Genomic DNA, 21,840 nt, shown 5'->3' with positions numbered 1-21,840 from the left:
TCTACATTTGGAGAGATGAAAGTAAGCTACATTCCTACATTTGCTGAAGTATGTAACATGATATGAAAGAGAAAATGACAATATTATCACAGCAGCCAAACAGAATATTTTAAAGATTTTGAGCCAAACACGTTTAATGTAATGGTATGTTTAAAGAGTATGCATTCATGAGATGTTCTCCAATCTAGATATTTTATGAATGAAATAAATTATGAAGCAGCTATGAGTTAACATGTTTCATTAATTTGCCAATTTTTTTTTCATGTCTATAGAGTAACATGGACTCACTTAATGCAGCTCCACTCAGATACAGAAAATGAATTAGCCACTGGAAGGAGTGACCCGCTAACAAATAGAGAGAATGGAAAGAGATCTGAAAGAAAGATAGACAGAGTAAGATGGAGGGAAATAGAAAACATTGTCAAATTTCTCACCCAGCTCAGCATTCAAAATAAGGTTTCTGGCTGAAAAGTGTTAATAATTAATTGTGCCGTGTGTCTACGTCCGTGTGTGTGTGTGTGTGTGTGTGTGTGTGTGTGTGTGTGTGTGTGTGTGTGTGTGTGTGTGTGTGTGTGTGTGTGTGTGTGTGTGTGTGTGTGTGTGTGTGTGTGTGTGTGTGTGTGTGTGTGTGTGTGTGTGTGTCTGTGTGTCTGTGTCTGTGTGCGTGCGTGCATGTTTGCATCTGTGTATTTGTTTAGTTTGGAAACATTCTCCTCACTCCTCCTCAGTCCTCTGGTTTCGGGGAATCCGATGTTCTTAAAACCAACAATGGTTGAGTGTGAAGATACAGATGCCCTGTTGCGGTTTGAGCACATATTCAATTCTTGCCTCTTATTTTTGTGATTGTAGCAGCCGTCAGCAAAAAGAAGGGTGTATACAGATTTTAATCTGGGTTGCAGCTGTCAGAGTCGGTGGTTTTCTGCTCCCTCGTACAGTACCTGGTAAAATGTCCTGCTCATGCAAACTTCAGCTGAACGTTCAGGTTTGACCTTCTCCCTGCTGCTCTGCCACCGTTGCACTTTTGAGGTAATGTTATGGCATTTTATAGGTTTATTGTAAGAGGAAATGACAGGATAGCCAGCCCACTGTAAGATGAACCAACTAGAGCGAGCAGAAATGAAGCACCTTGCAACATATGCATGCATTAGTATGCATAGAATGATCAACAGATTTCTCCAAGCTTTTTGCTGAGGACTTGATCAAGTCTCCTCCTGCATAATCATGTTCGCAGTGGAACCACGTGCAGAGCTCGCAGGGTCATCCTGAGGCCGTACTGTGAGGTTCAAAATGCTTTAAGTCGTCTCTTAGAAGCATTCGTCCCGCTTCACTGCTTTGAATACCACTGGTTTGAATCACTTCAAATAAAATTTAGCAAATAAAAATTCAGACACAAAAGGCGTTTTATAGTTCTTGCACACTATGTAGCTATAACACAGCATTAATGTTGCGGAAAACAAGTTTAAATGATAATCTGGCCTGTTTTTTTGTCTGGATTTTTTTTATATTAAATGTCTCATTTCCCTGCTTCAAAACCTTTGTGAGCCGACAGACTGCACATCTCATGGCAACAAAATCTTCCAAGCAGGTTTCAAATTTCCCACATTTGACAATAACAGAAATTATACTTATTATCCAGATGGTATCTCGTTATATAACAAGAAACTTTGCATTTTAGGAGGTAGTTGCAACTACTTTAATAACTTTTTTCCCCACACATTCATTATCTCAAATCTAATCCACTGCATTTTGGGGATTTTTTTTAAAAATGATTTTCACTTGAGTGTTTTATGCATTAGTGTTTTCATATTATTGGTTTTTAGACTAAAAACCAACATATTTATATATTTGTTTTTTCTTTGCCAGATATTCAACACCAAACAAAAATTAAAATCATAATTGTGTATTTGCAAAGAGGCACTGCAATGTGACTGCGAAGTGGTGATAAATCACTACACTGTGGAAGATATTTAATTAGCAATATGGATCTTAAAGCTTGAGGACAATTGAGATCATTAATAAGCAGAAAAGCTGAAATGTACATTTTGTTCTGCCCGGAGATCATTCCTGCTATCATTTAGGACATAAAACTATTTAATCACCGTGCGTTAGCATATGGAGTCTACCTGCATGTGGGCTGGTACAGGCCCTTCTGACCGCCGGTTATCCAGAGTGTTACTGTAATTATGCAAGAGCTGTTTCTGTCTGGTTTGCAATTATGAGACTGTGGTCACTGTCATTATAGCATACCACATATAATGCAGATATATTGAAGAGATTTTCTTTATATCCTAACACACTCTAGTTAAATTAAACAACCCAATCCTCATTATTATTTAAAAAAAAAATAATAATAAATAAACAAAATTGCAGTTTATCTCGGCTCAGGTACTGGTTAGTTTCAAGGACATTTAAATATCCAATAAATTATGCATTATTATTTATAATTCCAATGCAGTGTGTGGCAGACTTTATATTATTCATGTCATAGATTTATGCAAAAGTAGGAAGAATACATATTTTTAACATTTAAAGAATATAAGTTATTGTTAAAACAATGTCCTCCCATCTTCTGTTATGTTGAAGACCACAAGATTTGCAGCTATCAGTGCGTGCAGACCTTTCTACACAACTCTTCGAGGATCTCAGTTTCTTTTTCTTTCTACGTCCGTCTACCTCTCCTCCTCTTATAGTGCGTAGACACTCATTCAATCAATCAATCAAACTTTATTTCTATGGCACAAGTCAAACACATCAAATGCAACTCTTAAGTGTGTGTGTACAGTAGAACAGGTATTAAAGGTCCACCGGGAGGCATTATCTGTTTTAGCTATCAACAAATCTGATGCTAACCTCCTCCCTGTCTCTGTCCCCTGTCTCTGCTCTTCTCTCTCCCCCCCCCTGCCTCTCTCTCCCACTCTGTCTCTCTCGATCTATCCAGCTCTATGTGGCGGGGACGTTAGAGGTCCCTGGGGAACCATCCTTAGTCCCGGCTATCCAGACAGCTACCCTTCATCTCTCAACTGTACCTGGACCGTCGAAGTCAGCCACGGGAAAGGCAAGAGGCACACACAGATTCACAGTCCTTAATACGGAGAGACAGAGTGAGAGACAGTCCCAAGTCACACAGCAAGCTCAGTGGCTCAGCTGCTGCCGTACTGTAACCACAAACTTGAAATAGTTTTTAGTCTTCTGCGGTTTATTCAGAGGTCCGTATAAGACCATTTATAGAGAGCATTTGAGTAAAACACACGTTTTGTTCAATGTCATTGTGATGATAACAATTTAAGATTTGTGTCTACTGTTATCACATTGTAAAAATGATTCATACAGATTATATTGAGGCGCATGAATCAGAACAAAAAACAAAACTTCTTACGTACCTTCAAACTCATCCTGTGTTTGTGTCTCAAACAGGAGTCCAGTTTCAGTTCAATTCTTTTCATCTGGAGGACCAACACGACTACCTCTTGGTTACCGAGAACGGGAGTTTCCTGCAATCACTGGCTCGCCTGACCGGCAACGAGTTGCCTAGCAACATCAATGCTGGTCTCTATGGCAACTTCAAAGCCCAGCTACGATTCATCTCTGACTTTTCCATTTCATACGAAGGCTTCAACATAACTTTCTCCGGTAATTTACTTAAATGTTTACGCACTTATCCCGGATTCAATTTAGCCTCAGTTTAGTCAAGTCAAGGAGTTGATTTGACTCTTAATTCACATTCTGACACAGTAATGCTGTAAGTGGTGGATTTACTAAACAGTTAAGCAGGACTTCTACCAGGATCAGCCTACAAACTGGTACAAGGAGGATCTAAGACAACACTGAAATTATAGCTTCTCTTTAAAGAGAAGAGAGCAGAGCAACATTTCTACCAGAACAGGTAATTACTTTTTCCTAAATAGACTCTAGTAAATTATAAGTCAGCTCTACTTCAAACTGCTACGCTCCTAAAGATATGTCATTAAACGCATTTATGTGGCACCTTCTCACAGGGTGATTCTTAACCAGCCCTGATCAGAGGTTCACTGTGACTTTCTGGTGAAACGAGGCTGAAGTGCATTCATGTATGTGGGTCCCTGACCTTGCAGAGCTCTGAAATGGTCGGAGATTTTGATTTGACGATCATAAAATTATGATTCTGATTGCTAGCCATCCAAATCTTAATTTAGGTTTAGGCCATTATCAAAATACACATTTATGTATGTCCTATATTTTATTTATTTTTTTGGTTAATGTAATGCATAATTGAAACAGTTGTGCTACAGTGTACAGTACATTAAAAGAGTCACTGGACCCAGTCTAATAATTCTGCATGTATTGCCACAACCTGTGTAGAAGTTTGCACCATGCTGAATTACAGCTTGGTGGTCACTGAAGTACAACAGGTTGTGGTCAGTGTTTGAAGAGATTTGTGCTGCATCTTTCAACCGAGTGACTGTCTGGAGGCCGGTTTAGGCATGCTTTCCCTCCATCAAATATCTGATGTGGAGTTACCTTTTAAAGCTTGAAATGTTTTCTCAAAATAAAACATATTCAATGCAAACAAAATGGGATCCAAAACTAAGCCTTGTGGAACACCACAATTCAGATTATAGTCACAGGGCTGACACTGAGATATTCAAAAAGCATTTTAGAAATTGCCCTGCAGTCTAGTTTTGGGGCAGAGAAAGGTTAAGGTTTGTTTTTTGACGAGTAAAAGCTCTAACGTTTTAAATGTGTAGTTGCGTGGCCAGATTCTTTATGCCAACTTTTTACATCTTAGCTGTTTTTATTCAGTGATTCACTTCTTGAAACGGTGTTTTCTCGGGTTAAATATGAACAATACAAAACTTTTGCCGTGTTAAGTGAATTTTTAACACTCTTGAAACTGACATTTCACCCTTGGCTTCAAGGATTTTCTTTAAAATCTCATAAATTGCTGAAGAAATAAACCTGAACAGCTGACAGAGGTTATGCAACATTGGACTACTGTAAATGCAATTCAACATTAAACAGTGCCAGAAGAAGAAAAAAAAAAAGAAGATTTATTTCTTATAGCCTCAGCGGTTGTGTTTGGAACATTTTTACAAATTACAAATGCAATCCCAAACCATGGCTGCATTTGACTCCTTGCAAGTTTGAGAGTTACTAATACTCTAAAGAAGATTCAGTGTGATGAATCAGATCCAATTTAATATTTCATGCGGCATGGAGAGACGGAGCCTAACTCTTTGAAGGACTCATAGAGTCTTGCACTCTATACCACGAGTAAAAACGCTGATGTATTTCGGGGTTTCGTCAACACAACACCATCAGACTACCTCACAATTCAAACATAAAAGTTACTTGAGCACAACCAAATCAATACATTTACTCCCATAGCTAAGATGTTTCTTTGCCCACACTTTACTTAACACCACTCTCTTCTTATAAGAAAGAAAGAGATAAGGAAAAGAATTAAGAAAAAAAAAATCTAGTCTTAGTACAAGCACTTTGGCCCCTCATAAGCAATAACCTCTGCCCGACTTCCCTTTCAGAGCACCTTCACTGACTCGGGAATAAAAGAACACTTGAGTTTAGGTCTGCCCTGAAGGCCATTTTACCTCCTCCCATATTCACAAGCTGATACTCAGAAACTTGTACATGGGATGTGTCCCCACAGATTTGAGTTCCCAATTTCAGCATACTCAACATGCTGTATCCTCCAGCAGCACGCTCTAAGATACACGTCACATCATCAGTTGTAGCCCACTGAAAATACATCTCCTGCTGCACCTTAGACACAAACTCGACCAGTTCAGTTCAGGACAAGTTGGAGTCAACTCAGACTCACAACTTGTGTAACAAGTGTTCACACCTGTGCTTAAGTTGTCTTTTAATGGCCTGGCCATGAAGTCTTTGCATTTTTCAGCTAATATTAAATGATTATGGTGTTGGCCTGATTTAAGTTATTAGAGTGGATCTTTTTGAACTCTCAGAGTGATGGGAATTGATTTACTGAATTACCACTCTTCGGAGAAGATTATCCTGACATGCCATAATTTCTCATTTACTCTAACAGCACTCATACCACACTTACAAAAATCAAATAAGTTACATATTTTAAACATATATGCAATGTATGTACTGTACATGGTAGACTGGTATACTATCTGCTCCTGGTTTCTAGTTAGAAGCATAGAAGGGGAAGGTTTCACAGTGTTGACTCATTGTACATTTTCTTTTCTATTCATGTATTTGATATGCATTCAATATATTTTTTTCCCTGCAGAATATACTTTGGAGCCATGCGAGGACCCTGGTATGCCTCGGTTCGGCGGGAGAAACGGCTACAGTTTTGGCGTTGGAGACACTTTGTCTTTTTCCTGCAATATGGGATACCGTCTAGAGGGGGCGCCAGAGTTAATCTGCCTGGGAGGCGGGCGGAGAATGTGGAGCGCTCCTTTACCGAGATGTGTTGGTATGTGAAAATATTACTGTTGCGTTTGTTTTAATATCAGCACTATTGTCAGGTTTCAACATTGGTCACCAAGCAAAGTAAATTGCAAATTGCTTACATGTTTTTTTCTATAAGTAAAACGCAGCCATTCAAAGCTGTGATACAAACAACAGTATTAACCGAAAATAACTTTCATGCAGCAGTCTGTGTAAAAACCACATCTGAATTAATTGAATTTCAGCAGTAACAGTAAATGCCAATGATATTTCTGCAAAGTAAAACAGCAGCATGCAGACACTTTGGTCCTATTCACATTCCTGTATCGCCTCTTATAATTTAGACCGTTTTTTGTCAAGGAAATCCTCAAAAATATGACTGTGAATTTTTTAAACACTTGGAACAATTTATTATTTATCACGGTCTGAGATGTTGTTTTTCAAGACTGAAATGATGAAGGGAAGGCAGTTTCAGAAAGCATAAAGCATGAAAACAAATCAAACCTGTGGGGGGGGGGGGCACATCCAGTAAATATCCTTCATATGATAAATGAGCTATTTGAAAAGAAAACGTTGTGACGAGAACATGCCAAGCCACGGTGTAGGTGTTTGTCTTAAATGTTTCCATCTTGTATGATCAAATTTAAAGTAGGTCCATGCACAATATTGCCTCTAATAGAACATGATGTAACTGTAGCAGTATCCCACCTACTACACTGTCGTACATGCAACAGATCTTGTGTAACATGAAATTCAGGCGGTCTACGGGGATTACTCATTGAATCGTATGCTCTAGGCAACTTTCAAATTGCAGCAAAGATTTGAGTTGAAAATGTCTCACCTTGAATGGAAAATGTGCATTTATCCTGAATTGTATCAAATATTTAACTATTGCGTAGTTGCAAATAAAGACATTGGCTTTGAGGAATAATGAGTAAAATCATGGCTCTTTCAGTGGGGTTTTCAATTATGAGCTATCATACATACACACATATTAACAGTGTTTTTTCTTATAGAAAACATTTGTAACTGTAACTTGTAGTGAACAAAGATACACTCTGAAAACACACAAATGATCAACTTTGTGGCAACAGAGCAAGATGCTTGTAAACATATTGGCAAAAATGGCCGCACGGCCTGTGTTTGTGCGAGAAAAAAAAAATGGTTCAGGGAAAAAAACTTTGAAGGACAAACTTTTCCCATTATGTGGTGTATTATTCGTATGCTCCAGCGCTGCTGTGACAGTAAGAACCAGAATTAACGTCTCATCAGTAGTTAGCTCTCATTCGAGCATTTTTTTTTTTACAAGGTTTTGGATTCGTCAAATTAGCTTTTTTATTTAATTCAAGATAAGTATGCCTTTTTATCTCATACTTCATACAGTTCAACGTTGATTCTTAAAACTTGATGACCATCGCCAGTTTAAACTTGTTTGAAAGCCTATGTTTCAAAATGTGTGTGCCTTTTATTTAATCGTGTTTTCTACTGTAGTTGCATTTTTGTTGGACTTTTCATTCATTTCATGTTTTTAGCAGTAGCCTAAAGTAGTGAAGTAATGCACAATGTAGACATTGTGCATTAATTCAGTTTTTCCGTGAAATGTATGTGAATGGCTTAAAAATTAAAAAAAAAACTGTAGGTGGTGACTTACCAAGGAAAATTGTTTGTCCTGAAGCTCAAGCATTTAGGATGCATCGTTTTACAGGTACATGATATGGGGAAAACAGGTGCAGAAAGCCAGCTCCAGTTCTAGTAAAATAAATAAAAGCAGTGTATACCTTTTCAATTTCAGATTATATGTGAGAGCATTTTTTATTCCAATTTTATTTTCAGCTTTGCATGATGTTTCTGGTGCCAGTGTGCACATCTTTGGTTCATTGTGATCAATGTGACAAAACTGATAATGCAAAGAGGTGGGAGTGGTGTTGTGTGTCGGTGTTCTGTTGTGTGGTGCAGTTTGCTATATTTAGTTCCAGTGCATTTAGTTGCATTGCTACACGATGTTGTACACAGCACTGAGGAGGAGGTGAAGAGGAGAGGAAAAGAGATAATAAAATAGCTACTGTAATATGTGCTCTTAAATTTGAACTACATGTAAACTTTGGATTGTTTAGTTGTATTTCTGCTGCCTAACTGTAGAAAAACACAAAGAGAGAGTGTTTTTTGTGTGATTTCAATTAATTAAGACATGTATTTAAATTATTGCTTCTGTGGGCTGTTTTTAATTCCAAACATATTGTTACTGTCCAGAAAGGATTTGCAGAGGCTTTTTTTTTACAGTATCAAACATGCCTTTGGCTTGTTTTTTTTCTACTCTTTTCTTATTTCTGGACATTATCTCTAGCTCTTTTGCTAATGGAAAGGAGACAGGGAAACGAGAGAAAAGAGGAACTGGAAAAAGAAAAAAAAAGAGCAATAGGGAGAGGAGAAAAGAAAACTCAGGGGAAGCGGAAGAGGAAGGTTGATTGAAGTAGAGGAGGGTAAAGGAGGCACTATTCATAGAGTGGTAGAGAGAGAGAGAGAGAAAGTGCAAGAGTGCAGTAGTTAAAGAGGAAAGAGGGAGAGGGTGGAGAGGTAATTTTCTAAATGGAAACTATAGCAGGGTGATTTATTGACGATATGACAGCTGTAATATGAGGATTACAACAGTACAGACACAGAGAGAGTGGGGAAAGGAGAGAAGGGAGAGGAAGTGAAAAGAAGAGGATAGGTACTTGGATACTGTTGATAAAGGGCACATATGAGAAGTGCAGAGAGCCGGTGTCTTTAGGTGAATTAGTTTCAGAATTTTACAACCTGCTCATTCTACTAAACAGAAGGCAGTTTCTTCTCAGGCACACAAACACTCAAGCACTCGTTAGAAGTACCCATCCATTTAGTGGATAAAAAGATTTGTCTTATGTTGGATAAAAATATCTTATCACTTATCACTTTGAGGATAACTGCTTGTACAATGTTGGCAAAAACTTTGACTATAACCGAACAACTTCAAAAAGTCAGAGGAGGCCGGATTTGGTTTATCAAATAAAAGTTTCAAACACAGTGACATTTTGTGACATAACAAAACATTCTGCCCATAGTGGCACCACATCATTATAATACTCCTATATATAATATTATAATATTAAACCGGGTCTTTTTTTTTTTTAATGCTCTGCTTTCTCTTTTCAGCGGAGTGTGGCTCTTCAGTTATAAATAATGAAGGGATACTGCTCTCCCCGAACTACCCAATGAACTACGACAACAACCATGAGTGCATCTACAGCATCCAGGTACTAAATGTTAACATCTTTTAATATGCAGAAAAAGTGTTTTTATTGAATGAAATAATGGCTCGTTGAGCCTTGACATTATTTAAGAGAGGTTAATAGAGACTCTCGAAACTCCATGTTGGGGCAAATGTTAAGAATCACTATGAAAGTTTGTGGAGTTTACCAGCCATCTTCAAACTTGTGTGAGTGCATGTTTTCCGCTATGCTGGTCAGGAAAGCTAATTTGGATTTCACGTTGACTCCAGGTGCAAGCTGGGAAAGGCATCAACATCTCTGCTAGAACCTTTCATCTCGCCCAGGGCGATATACTCAAGGTAAGCACACACACTCTCTCTCTCTCTCTCCCTCTCACACACACACACACACACACACACACACACACACACACACACACACACACACACACACACACACACACACACACACACACACACACACACACACACACACACACACACACACACACACACACGTATCCTTGTATTTTATGTCTTTGTGGGGACTATGTGGGGGACTATCATTGCCATAATGCCTTCCCAAGCCCCTTACCCTAACCTTAACCATCACAATTAATCCTAACTTAAACCTAACTAACCCTTAACACTAAAACCTTAACCTTTAACCCCATTTTGGTCTTCATAAAGTAGTCGAACCCCACAACCTGAGAAGGCTCTCGTTTTTTTGACCCCACAAATAGATAGAAAAACAAGGCTCACCGCACATATTTGTGGAGTCCCATGTCATTCTTCTTGCCCGATATCTGTGTCTAACACTGCTCAGTCATCATTCAAAAAAAAATCTGTTCCTGTTTGGTCCTTAAGTATGTCGCGTGACGAGTGCATTGTGCTGTTATTACAGATTCACGACGGTAAAGACAACACAGCCCACGTTCTTGGAGCATTCACTGGGTCTTCCATGTTGGGCCTGACGCTGATTTCCACTTCAAATCATCTCTGGCTGGAATTTTACAGCGATGCGGAAAATACAGGGGAAGGATTCAAGCTGGTGTACTCAAGTAAGTTTATGGTTAACTCATTGAAACAGTTTAAACGTTTTACTTTCACATGCTCTAATGTTGTTGAATCTATAGTAACAAAATGTTACATAATTCAAAGTTCAGCTCCCATTAAGAATGTGCTGTATACAAAACATAGGTTTATCACAGTAAATAAAAAATGTATTGGATTGCCAATACATTTGTCATTTTCCCAACAGCAACATACTGTACGTTTTTATCAACCTTGAGTAGGTGTAGGTGACTAAAAAATAAAAAAGGATACATAAACTGTGGATTTTCATGTTGAAATCTTGAATCTTTCAGTGGAATACAGAAAACATGTAGATCACTATCACACTTTGTACAATGACAGAAATGTAAAATTAAATGTTAACACATGCTGTTAAATTTATGTCATTGCTCAAATCACAATGTTTTATTTACAGTGTTGGGAAGGTTACTTTTGAACTGTAATAGGTTACAAATAACTAGTTACCCTATTAAAAATGTAATAGGTAATGTAACTATTTTAATAGTTTAATAGTAATGTGAATTATTATATCTGATTACTTTTTGATAATTCATGTTTTAAACTGGTCGATAAAACTGAAAATCCCTAAAAAATAAATTTAAACAAAACTGCTTACTCAACACTAATTACTGTCAGACTTTAGCTAACATTTTTTTTTTTAATATAACTTAAATTAAGATTGGAATATTTTGATTGTAAAGCAAAATCACCAAAACAAATCACAAGTATGTAGATCACAAATGACTGCAGTAAAGAATTTTTTTCTCAGAACCTCAAACCAAGTCGACATTCAGGTCGACTTCATGCTGAGTGATGACAGAACTGTCAACAGGGCTGCGTACTGTTCACAGGGTTTTGACACTGGTTCTTGGATGAATCTTTTTTAAAAACCTCTGTCTTATCCAACAACATGGTCGACGGGCCTGGCATGGTTGGTTGGAGCAGGGCACATGGATTTAATGCCAACGAGAGGCGGTGAAAATTCAAACAAGAGAACCAAACAAGGCTCAAAATTTGAGCATTTGCTGCCAAGTGAATGGAGCCTGTCTAGACATAGACTGAAGGCATTCCTGCACGCAGGAAAGATGCAAAGCAACAGAATGAATATTAGATTCTACATTTAAGCTTTGTACAGAAAATAATATATTCAGATGTAACCCCTTTATGATCACCAAAATTTTGAATAGCAACTGTTATTTAGATACATATTGTACTAGCAGTGTTTACATTACATTTATTCTATAACTTGATTGCGTGCAAGTCGTTATTTCCCATGTTTATTTCACCTCCACTGAGTTCCATTATGATGAACTGTCACATCCTGAAGACAAAAAGGCCTGCTGCAAGTGTATTATTTAAAACTTTTAGCTATGAGCAGGTAAACAGAGCTAGAATGGACAAAGAGCAAAATCTCATTAGTATCTGAGCCACATCAGTTCAGCAGTTTAATGCCATGTGACGTGTCTCCTAATTCCTGACAAATGTAACATACTTACTGAATCAATTTAGCTCTAAATGGTTCTCATTTGTGAAACCATCACAGAACCGACTGTGAATTCCACCACTGAGATGATCACAAGAAACTTGTCACGTTTGATTAACAAAGCTCTCGGAGAGCTCTGATTTCATCGTGGGATGGGGTGGTAAAGGTGTGTTCTGATGTTCACCAAAGCACGCCCACCTTTGTCACTGCCCTCTTAGATGCATGGTTGGAATTAGAAAATCTAATTGTTTAAATGGAGTCATGCAGGATGATAGCACAGCATGATTTGCGGAGCGCTTTGAAGTTGTATTGTCTCTGTGCTGTGTGAGGCGAGTGGCGAATTACTTACTTACACCTCTGCACCTTCCTCATACGTTTGTAGGTAGAAGCTATTTTGGCATATAAAACAAAAGACATGGGCTCAAAGAAGACTGCAGCTGCGTTTTTGTGTTTGTGGTACAATGCCTCACTGTGTTTGTAGTTATATTTGATGTGGAGGCTGTAATACAATAAGAACTCTTGAGATGTGCTTCAGTGAATAATTCATGGTGGTTTGTTTTATTATACATGTCTAACAAACAGGGAGTAATTTCGGATGGGCAACATCACACTAGATGTTAGGATGATGACAGATGTGTTTACGTTGCTCAGTGGTAAAACTGCTGCTTTCCAAATGGCCATTTTTAAGGATTTAGACATGCACCTACTGCAGTCTGCCAGGAGATAACTCAAATCCCGCCGCACCTCGTCTTCCAGGTAATGCCGTTGATCAAATCCTGGTTATGGTCTTATAAGGATAAGCTATTTATATTTCCATTCATATCCCATGCTCCAAAATTGTGCACAAACTGAATATTCCAAATATTACCATGGAAACTGAGCTAAGACAGACTGAAAAAAACAACCTAAAATTGGATAAGGTGTGTACATGCTCCAGTATCACTCCTAATAAAGGTATGTCTCATGTATCTTTTTCAGTTTTTTTATTAAATCGGGATGAGAACTTAACATGATCTGTGATATGAAGAACCTCGTAAACAGAATACCTAAGTGGGCCAGATATTAAGGGAATATTGCTTTGCATAAAAATACAACTAATTCACTTTTCACTTGTGAGTCTCAGATCTCGCCTCATGACTATTTTAAAAAGTACACACTGTAAAGATCATTGTCTTTTTTTCTCTCTATCTCTCTAGGCTTTGAGTTGTCTCACTGTGAGGACCCAGGCGTGCCTCAGTTTGGCTTCAAGGTCAATGACCAAGGTCATTTCTCTGGGAGCAGCATCACATACAGATGTGAGCCCGGATACACTCTACACGGAGCGTCCACGCTGAAGTGTATGACGGGTGAAAGGAGGGCCTGGGATAACCCTCTGCCTTCCTGTATAGGTACGTCCCTCTCTATGTGAAGCCATTTTCACTGAAAAAAGAGGTGTATTGAAAAGACACACAAAAGCATGTGCTTACACATTGTGTTTTGAATGTTGAATAATGCTCTTTAATACGCTTGAGAGGGGGAGGGGGCAAACAGGGTTCATAGATGCCTTGACTTTCAATGGTATTGCTGCATTTTGTTCTGTGTGGTGTGTTCTTAACCTTTCTATCTTTCACATTTGCACAAGAAATAAATAAGCGCACAATGTATCCAATGAACAAACATCAACATAATTAGAAAGTTAGAAAGTATTGTTGTCAAGCTTGAATGTTTATTTATCCACAACTCAGCTGGTGCGCACACACCTTTTAAATAGCAAACAGCATTGCTGTTGTACATCTGGCTCCATTATACAGCGCAAAGTGACGTGATGCGTTATGCAAAATTCATGCAGTAATCTGGAAAGAAAACAGATGGGGGGGCCAATTTTCTGTGGAGTCACTTTCTTCATCTTCTCAGGACATCACACACTGCGGTAGTTTTAGAGTCTCAATGAAGAGCCTATTTATTCAGGATTACACCACCTGGACTCCCTCTGCCCAGCTGATGCATTTCCTCTCCCACAGTGGGGCAATTTCCTTTCTGTTTCTGGAGATTGCCCTCATGTTTCCCCCGCACTCATACAAACACACATAAATCCAACCTCTATCTATTATATTTGTTTTCGGCTTGTTTTGAACCTCTGTTTATCACACTCTTATTCTATGAAGTGCTAAGTGACAAACCTGTTTGTAAGAATTGCTCCATGAAACAAATTTTAATCGATCTGGTTTTTGCTACAGAATACTAAATCAAAGCAATCTCTCTTTTAGGGAAACATTAAAACATGCCCAAAGGCAACTCCCTTTTGAGTATTGACACCTCTCTAAATATTAAATTATAACATCATTGCCTTTTTAATTCATTTTCCAAAGCTTCAAACTGATGGGAAATTATGACACCACAGTCCGAATATCAATGTCACCAAATCAATAACAGTCTTTCAGTAGCGGTGCAGTTTCAGGCCTCCAGATCACACACACACACACACACACACACACACACACACACACACACACACACACACACACACACACACACACACACACACATCCTCACATCGGTATGTGATACCTAAAATACTTTGATTTTTATTATTTGCATTTTATTTGGTTAGACTGTCCCAGTAAGTATTTGGTTGAATGATGATGATCTTCAACTTAAACCCAAACAAATGCTAATCTATACAAACTTTGTATTTCAAAGGGTCAAACAAAATGGCTTCTGCAGCTGCTGCCCCTCATGGCAGCCATAAGCATCACAGCCAGCCCACTGTTTTAAGGACTTTTCTTCCTTCATTGCTGCTTCTGAACTTTCTGATTTTGGATTCAGCTTAATAAGTCTCTTTCCTTCTCAATATCAATAATGAAATACTCATAAAACCACTGGCTGAAATTCTCTGACTTTATATTTTTGCAGTGACACACTGTGACCTCATCTAACCTCCAGTCTTAATATTCTATTTCTTATTATTATTACTCGTGGTGTTTCCTTCTTTACCCCCTCGGTTCTCTCCTTTTTCTTTCTCTTTTTCCTGTTCTCTCTCCATCTTCTCTATGTTCCAACTCCTAATATTGCTCCTGTTACCCAAGATAATGTATTCCAGTGATGAAGGGAGGGGAGCCTGAGGGAGGAGGAACACGGAGAGGGAGGAAAAGCAGAGAGGGGATGGAGATTGTGAAAATATATAACCGAGAGAGACAAAGAGAGAACGGGGAATTATTTTCTGTTATATAATGTGTGGTGATTTCTTTAGGGAGGAATGCAGAATCAGCACTTTGTCTCCTCTTCCTCCCCTCCTCTTTTCGGCTCTCCTCTTTATCTTCTGTGGGTGAGAAAGATGGTAAGGTGCAGAGGATGAGAGTTCGCTTCTTTCTTAATCCATTCATCTCCGTGTTGATCGTTTAATCACTGCGCAGTGGCTCACTGAGGTGCACCAAGTGGAGCCGATTGCCTTGATAAACAATCGCCACAGACAGATAAATGGTGGACTTGTCATACTTTAAGTTCACACTAAAATGCACGCAGACACAGACATCTATTGGCCATTTGGTTGGGCTGCAGTGTTGGGTTAGTACCGTCACAATTGTGCTTATCAAATGTAGAGTATGTTCATATTAGACCTTTATTGTCTCTTCTCTGCGTTCGATGCCTGTAGCGGAGTGCGGTGGTCGCTTTAAGGGTGAATCTTCAGGACGGATTCTCTCCCCTGGATACCCTTTTCCCTACGACAATAACCTGCGCTGCACCTGGACCATTGAGGTGGACTCAGGAAATATTGTAAGGTACAGTAAACCTCCTGAAGCCCTCCCATTATTAAAGATCCCCTCTGGACAGGAATTGAGATGTGCAAAAATAATCACTTGGAACAAGGATGTGTGTCTGATACAAAAAGAAAGGGTTCAATTATCTCTTGAATACGCAAATGTGTTTAATTTCTAAAGTTTATCTGCTGGACTGAAAATGTATCATACTTTACTGTAAGGTCCATTCTGGCTCCATGTTTCCACATGACATTTGTAAGTTTAATAGTGGACAAAGATCAGCTTCTCAACTATTTGTGATGTCACCGGTCATGGTCATACTTCGGCCCCTTAAAACCAAGCTTTCACTGAGAAACTTTTCTTTTTAGCCGATGAATGTGAAAACAGCCTTTTGCTTTTAAGCTCTGCACATACATCATTCAATACAGTGCAGCTTTAAGTGCATCAACAAAAGAAAACGTTTTCTTAACTGCATTGGAGGACTTTAAAGTCAAAATGTCAGTGTCATTCATTTTAGTGCCCACGTTAAGACTTTTGTACATCATGAGGATATTTTTTTTTTCTTCAGTAAAATAAGAATTCTAATTCAAATTTGAGTTAGAGTATGGATTGGCAATTTATGTTCTGTAACTGTTTTTTATGTACCTGGGTATGATGATAAAAATATAGAAGTATTGTCCATCCATAAATCCATCAATTTTGAATGCTTATCTGGGGTCAGGTCATGGTCGCAAGTTAGCCCAGCGACAACTTTTTTTGATAATAATTATATACAATTATTTCATACAAATGATGAATAACATCAATTTAAAAAAGGTTCTTTGCAGTCGATTCATAAAAAAAAATGTGTGAAGTTCCAAAAGACTGAAGCAGACTTTGATTAAATATTTTCTAATTCAATGAAATACTAATGTTCATACTGGTGACAATCTTTTTTATCTCAAATTACAGTCTTCAGTTCTTGGCCTTTGACACGGAGGCAAGCCATGACATGCTGAAGGTTTGGGATGGACCCCCGGAGAATGAAATGTCCTTGGCAGAGCTGAGTGGGTCTCTGCTCCCCGAGGGAATCCACTCGACACTGAACACGGTCACCGTCCAGTTTGAGACCGACTTTTACATCAGCAAGTCAGGATTTGCTATTCAGTTCTCCAGTAAGTGATGCCTACAAATATAAACATTAAAAGAATAACAAGAGTTGTGATCTAAAAGTATCATTTACTGTTGTTCAGTCTATCTCTTTTGATATTCAGTTAATGTTTTGAACAGTTTGTCTTGTATGTGTGTCTATATGCATTAACGACTAGACTGAGTGGGCCGCCAAATTATGATTAATTCAGAAAATATTATATTTTTCAAGTGGATTTACAAGTGACTAAAAACATGAATTTCAATTTTTCACATAATTGTGAGAATCAAAATTTACATAATTATTTTCCTTAAAAAAACCTCACTTAATCAGCCAGAAATTATCTTTGCAGATATTTCATAACAGATTATAGTTAATACATATTTTAAATTAGTGCTGTTTTTAGACAGGGTTGTGCACTGGGTTAAAGCATTAGCCTAATAAGCCATAGATTTCTGGTGTGACACAGTTTTTATGTAATTTCTCTCCTCTTTCTCCTCTATTCCCCACTTCGTCCCCTTCCCCTATCTGTCCAGGCTCAGTAGCTACTGCCTGCAGGGACCCGGGTGTACCGATGAACGGCAGCCGTAGTGGAGATGGCCGTGAGCCGGGGGATTCAGTGTCCTTTCAGTGTGACCCAGGATATGAGCTCCAGGGGGACGACAAAATAACCTGTATACAAGTGGATAACAGATACTACTGGCAGCCCAGCCCGCCTGTCTGCATAGGTGAAAAGTCCAGCCTCCATATATTCTATAGGGAAGCACAATAGATGTACTGCATATGCAGCACGAGTTATCCAGGGTTCAGTATCTAACCCAAGGACACATACTGTACTAGAGCTGTGTAAAAAAGATGTTTAGTCTATTCCACATGTCTCCAAAGGATTGCTGTTGAATCAAGGAGAATATTAAAAAAAAATAATAAGTAGGCATTTTGGGACTTTTTAAAATGGATGTACACCTTTGCTTGTGTTCATATTTTAGCTCCCTGTGGAGGAAACCTCACCGGCTCCAGTGGATTCATACTCTCTCCTAACTACCCACATCCCTACCCTCACTCCAAGGACTGTGATTGGCTCATTGCTGTCAACTCTGACTATGTCCTGTCTCTGGCCTTCATCGGGTAATCTGCAAGAGAGCTTCTACTATCCAGTCCAACTCAACTGCGATTTTTCAAACCTTATTTATCCAAGAGTTTCTTTACTAAACTCATGTTGCTGTACAATGAAATGACAGTGGAAGCCTTGTCCTAAATAAAGTGGCTAAGTTAAAGACATGAAAAGTTTCAAACTAACAGGCCAAAAGACTCGTTTTGCTTGTAGAAAATTAGTTTATTAATGAATTCACCAAAAACTTCAGTTCATTTTTGCTATTTTTGGACTCCTTTAGCCACTTACAAAAGAAAGTGACATACATTTGTATCTATGTGTGATAATAAAGGGCTTGTAACTGTGCTCATGTTTTTTACTGTATGAGATTTTGTAGAAGTACGATGTTATTTTTCTAGAAGTAGGAATTTAAAACTTTTAGTGCTAAAAATGCTTGGAAAATATATTCAGCTCTCATTACTTTCAGAAACGTACTGCACATGGTTTCTATGTTAAATAAACAAACAAAACCTACTGCATACCATCACGTTCTTGGTCGACACGTTATCCTTGAATTTCATGTTCACACTTTTTTTCTTCTCTTCCCATCTGTGTTTTTCTTCGTCTGTCTGTAGCTTCAACATTGAGCCAAACTATGACTTCCTGTATATCTACGACGGTCCAGATAGCAACAGTCCTCTCATTGGCAGCTTCCAGGACAGCAAACTCCCAGAGCGGATAGAGAGCAGTTCAAATACCATGCATTTGGCATTCCGCAGTGATGGGTCTGTTTCGTACACTGGCTTTCACCTGGAATACAAAGGTAAAATATTCTGTCAATACTACTACCTTCACTAGGACGTGAATACTGATTGATTAATTCCGAAGATACTTTTTAAAAAGTAAATTGGCTCAAAAGGTATTTTTATGACGAAAAGATATAAAAACTAAAAGCAGAAACACCTTCCAACTGGGAGGGTCAATGTTTGAAAAATAATTTTAATACACTCTGCTTGAAATAATTGCATCAGGGGCTTTTTCTGTCTTATCCGTTTTCGATAAAGAAGGTAACTTAGGAAAAAAAAAAACTCTTGAAGGTTTTCACTGTAAGCATGACAGAATATTTCACGTCTCTCATGATGACACGATGTATGTTTCGAAATATTTAATTTTCACACTTAAGTAAGTAGACTGCACACAATGCACATATGCAGCAAAGTGTCCCACACTGATGTCAGCGTGCATCATGCTGATTTCAAGATAAAAAGATGATTGCTCTCACCATAACGTCCCTGTTGAATTAGTGTCTGTTGAAATAGTCTGTCAGGAGGTGTGAGTTTGATTCACTTGCACAAAAGAATCAACACTGGCTTCATGTGTACTCAGGAATTAAGTCTTAAGTTGATGTGCATGCGCAGTAATCTTTTGGGAGGGTGGCCAAAGCTGTAATTTACAAGGTCCATGTAGCATACAAAAGCTGAGGGACGAAGTTATCGTTCTTGTCCCATCTTGGCAAAGGGAGCTAAGTCAAACAGACTGTTAGAAAGGCCAACGCAATGCCTGCCTCATTTGATTATTGCAAGGGACTTAGTTATTATTAATTTGCCTTATTATAAATGTGTGCCTGTCGTCTTTTCTTTGCCTCATCCTCTCTCTAACTCACTCGGTCTCTTTCTCTCTGCCCAGCCAAGCTGAGGGAGTCTTGCTTCGACCCAGGTGTGGTTCTAAACGGGACCAGGCTGGGATCCGATTATAAACTTGGTTCCACTGTCACCTTCTACTGTGAAGCAGGATATGTTTTGCAGGTACAAACAGCAGGATGACTGATCGGTTGGCTGGCTGTGAGTTTGGTTGTTTGGTTAATTTAATGGTTGGGTGGTTCTTTTTCGGTTGGTTGGTTTGCTCGATGGATTGTTAATTGTTTTTTTTTTGGTCGGTTGGGTCTTTGATTTTTGGTAGAATGGGAGGACAGATGGTTATTTGATTAGTGGGTTGATTTTTTTTTTTTTAATGAGTGATTGATTGTTTGGATGAATGGTTGATTAGCTGGTTGGCAAACAGGTGGTTGGTTGATTGGTTGGTTGGTTGAATGAGTGTATGGTTGGTTGGCTGGCTGCTTAGGCTGCTTGGGCTGGTTGGTTGGTTGATGGGTGAGTGATTAGCTGATTGGCGGACAGGTGGTTGGTTGGTCTAGTTGGATGTGTGCTAGGTTGTGTGGACTGGTTTTCTCACAGTAAATTGTTAAATTTTTGTTTTGTTTAGGGCTATTCTACTCTAACCTGCAGTATGGGGGATGATGGCAGACCTGGGTGGAACAGAGCATTGCCTAGTTGTCAAGGTAAAAAAGAAGTTGGAATTCATTAAACTTATTTCAATTCAACAGCTTCTTATTTCATGTGTATGTGAGTGTAATTCTATGTTTCATTGCTTGTTTTTGTGTGAATCTCCAGCTCCCTGTGGAAGTCGTTCTACAGGGTCAGATGGGACTGTTTTATCTCCAAACTTTCCCAGAAACTATACTAATGGACAGACCTGCATCTACTCCATAGCTGTACCTAGAGAGTTCGGTAAGTTCATCCACACATACATCACAGTGCAGACATGCAGTTGCATTTGCAGTATCTTGTATGGGAGAGTAATATCTTGGAATATTTCATATAATTACATGATTGTATAAATCAACTGGGTGTGCCACAGTAAAAATATGGAATATGAAAGTTATCAGTATTAAAGTAACTTCTGCTTTATTCTTGAAAAAAAAAAAACTTCAAGTGTACACACAGTGTATAGCACTCTGAAGGGTAGGCGAGAAGACATCAAGAATGAAACCTGTGATCACAATTTTCCTTGACAAGAATTCTCTTATTGTCTTTTTCTCAGTGAAACAAAGTCACATTAAAACTTGTCTGATGTTTAATGGGGATGTTCCACAAACCCCTTAAGGACCCCTTTGGGCTTTTTTTTGAAGCACGGTGAAAAACTAGCAGAGATATTAGACGTGATGAAAAGAGGTTTGCTTGGGCATTTATTTGATTCCAGGTCAGGGTTTCATAATTGAAGTGACATTTAACGATGAGACTGTTTTTATCTTGCCACATTTGATCGGTGGTCCTTAAGCCAGACAGAAATGAAACATTATGAAGATATGAATATTGTAGAGGATTCTTCACATTAAGTGAAGCTCTGCTGTGAGACTAGTCATTAGACGAAAGGAAGGGTTGGAAGGGTGCTGTCAAGAAGTAATGTGTAAAAAGGCGTTGATTGTTACTGCAGCTATTAACATTATTTTCCGACATTTAATGTCAGTATCAAACTCTAGTTATATTCATCTTAAATATACCTAAAAATATGCATAATACAGAGTTCATTTTACAATGTAATCCAATGCAAATTAGATATACACTGTTATCAGTGAAAACTATATCAATAGTTAAACATGAGAGGTCATTCTTGATCTTGGAAATGATAATAAATAATGAGATCAATTATATTCATACTTTGAGAGCTTCATATCAGCTTTTTCTTGAGGTTTCAACTATATTACATGGAGTCTTAATGGAGATGGACTCAATAGCCTTAAGGATTTTATAGAACTTGTCTGGCTTCTTGTCCATGTTGCCAAAAAAATTAAGCACAAAAGTTTACTTTTGAATTTGAAAAGAGTTTGAAATTGTTTTCATCAGC

At 38.4% G+C, this 21,840-nt stretch overlaps 1 protein-coding gene across 4 annotated transcripts in view; it reads left to right on the top strand.

The window, feature by feature from the left end:
- The window catches only part of LOC138620668 (CUB and sushi domain-containing protein 3-like), a 336,291-nt gene that overhangs the window by 257,942 nt on the left and 56,509 nt on the right, over positions 1 to 21,840 (top strand). For all 4 annotated transcript variants that reach the window (XM_069698113.1, XM_069698112.1, XM_069698111.1 and 1 more), the window contains 15 exons: positions 2,939 to 3,055; positions 3,415 to 3,630; positions 6,254 to 6,442; positions 9,589 to 9,689; positions 9,935 to 10,003; positions 10,548 to 10,704; positions 13,397 to 13,588; positions 15,832 to 15,958; positions 16,889 to 17,091; positions 17,603 to 17,794; positions 18,053 to 18,191; positions 18,792 to 18,979; positions 19,843 to 19,961; positions 20,419 to 20,494; positions 20,607 to 20,723. In XM_069698113.1, coding sequence (XP_069554214.1) covers positions 2,939 to 3,055; positions 3,415 to 3,630; positions 6,254 to 6,442; positions 9,589 to 9,689; positions 9,935 to 10,003; positions 10,548 to 10,704; positions 13,397 to 13,588; positions 15,832 to 15,958; positions 16,889 to 17,091; positions 17,603 to 17,794; positions 18,053 to 18,191; positions 18,792 to 18,979; positions 19,843 to 19,961; positions 20,419 to 20,494; positions 20,607 to 20,723 — 2,202 coding nt within the window. The remainder of the gene's footprint in view (positions 1 to 2,938; positions 3,056 to 3,414; positions 3,631 to 6,253; positions 6,443 to 9,588; positions 9,690 to 9,934; positions 10,004 to 10,547; positions 10,705 to 13,396; positions 13,589 to 15,831; positions 15,959 to 16,888; positions 17,092 to 17,602; positions 17,795 to 18,052; positions 18,192 to 18,791; positions 18,980 to 19,842; positions 19,962 to 20,418; positions 20,495 to 20,606; positions 20,724 to 21,840) is intronic.

The sequence above is a fragment of the Brachyistius frenatus genome, unplaced genomic scaffold (genome assembly GCF_029030835.1).
Source record: "Brachyistius frenatus isolate BFR_SWC_R1_liver_20210118 unplaced genomic scaffold, ASM2903083v1 Contig_2, whole genome shotgun sequence".
NCBI classification, from domain to species: domain Eukaryota; kingdom Metazoa; phylum Chordata; class Actinopteri; family Embiotocidae; genus Brachyistius; species Brachyistius frenatus.
Note: the sequence above shows the minus strand (reverse complement) of the source record. Positions and strands in the feature narration are given on the sequence as shown.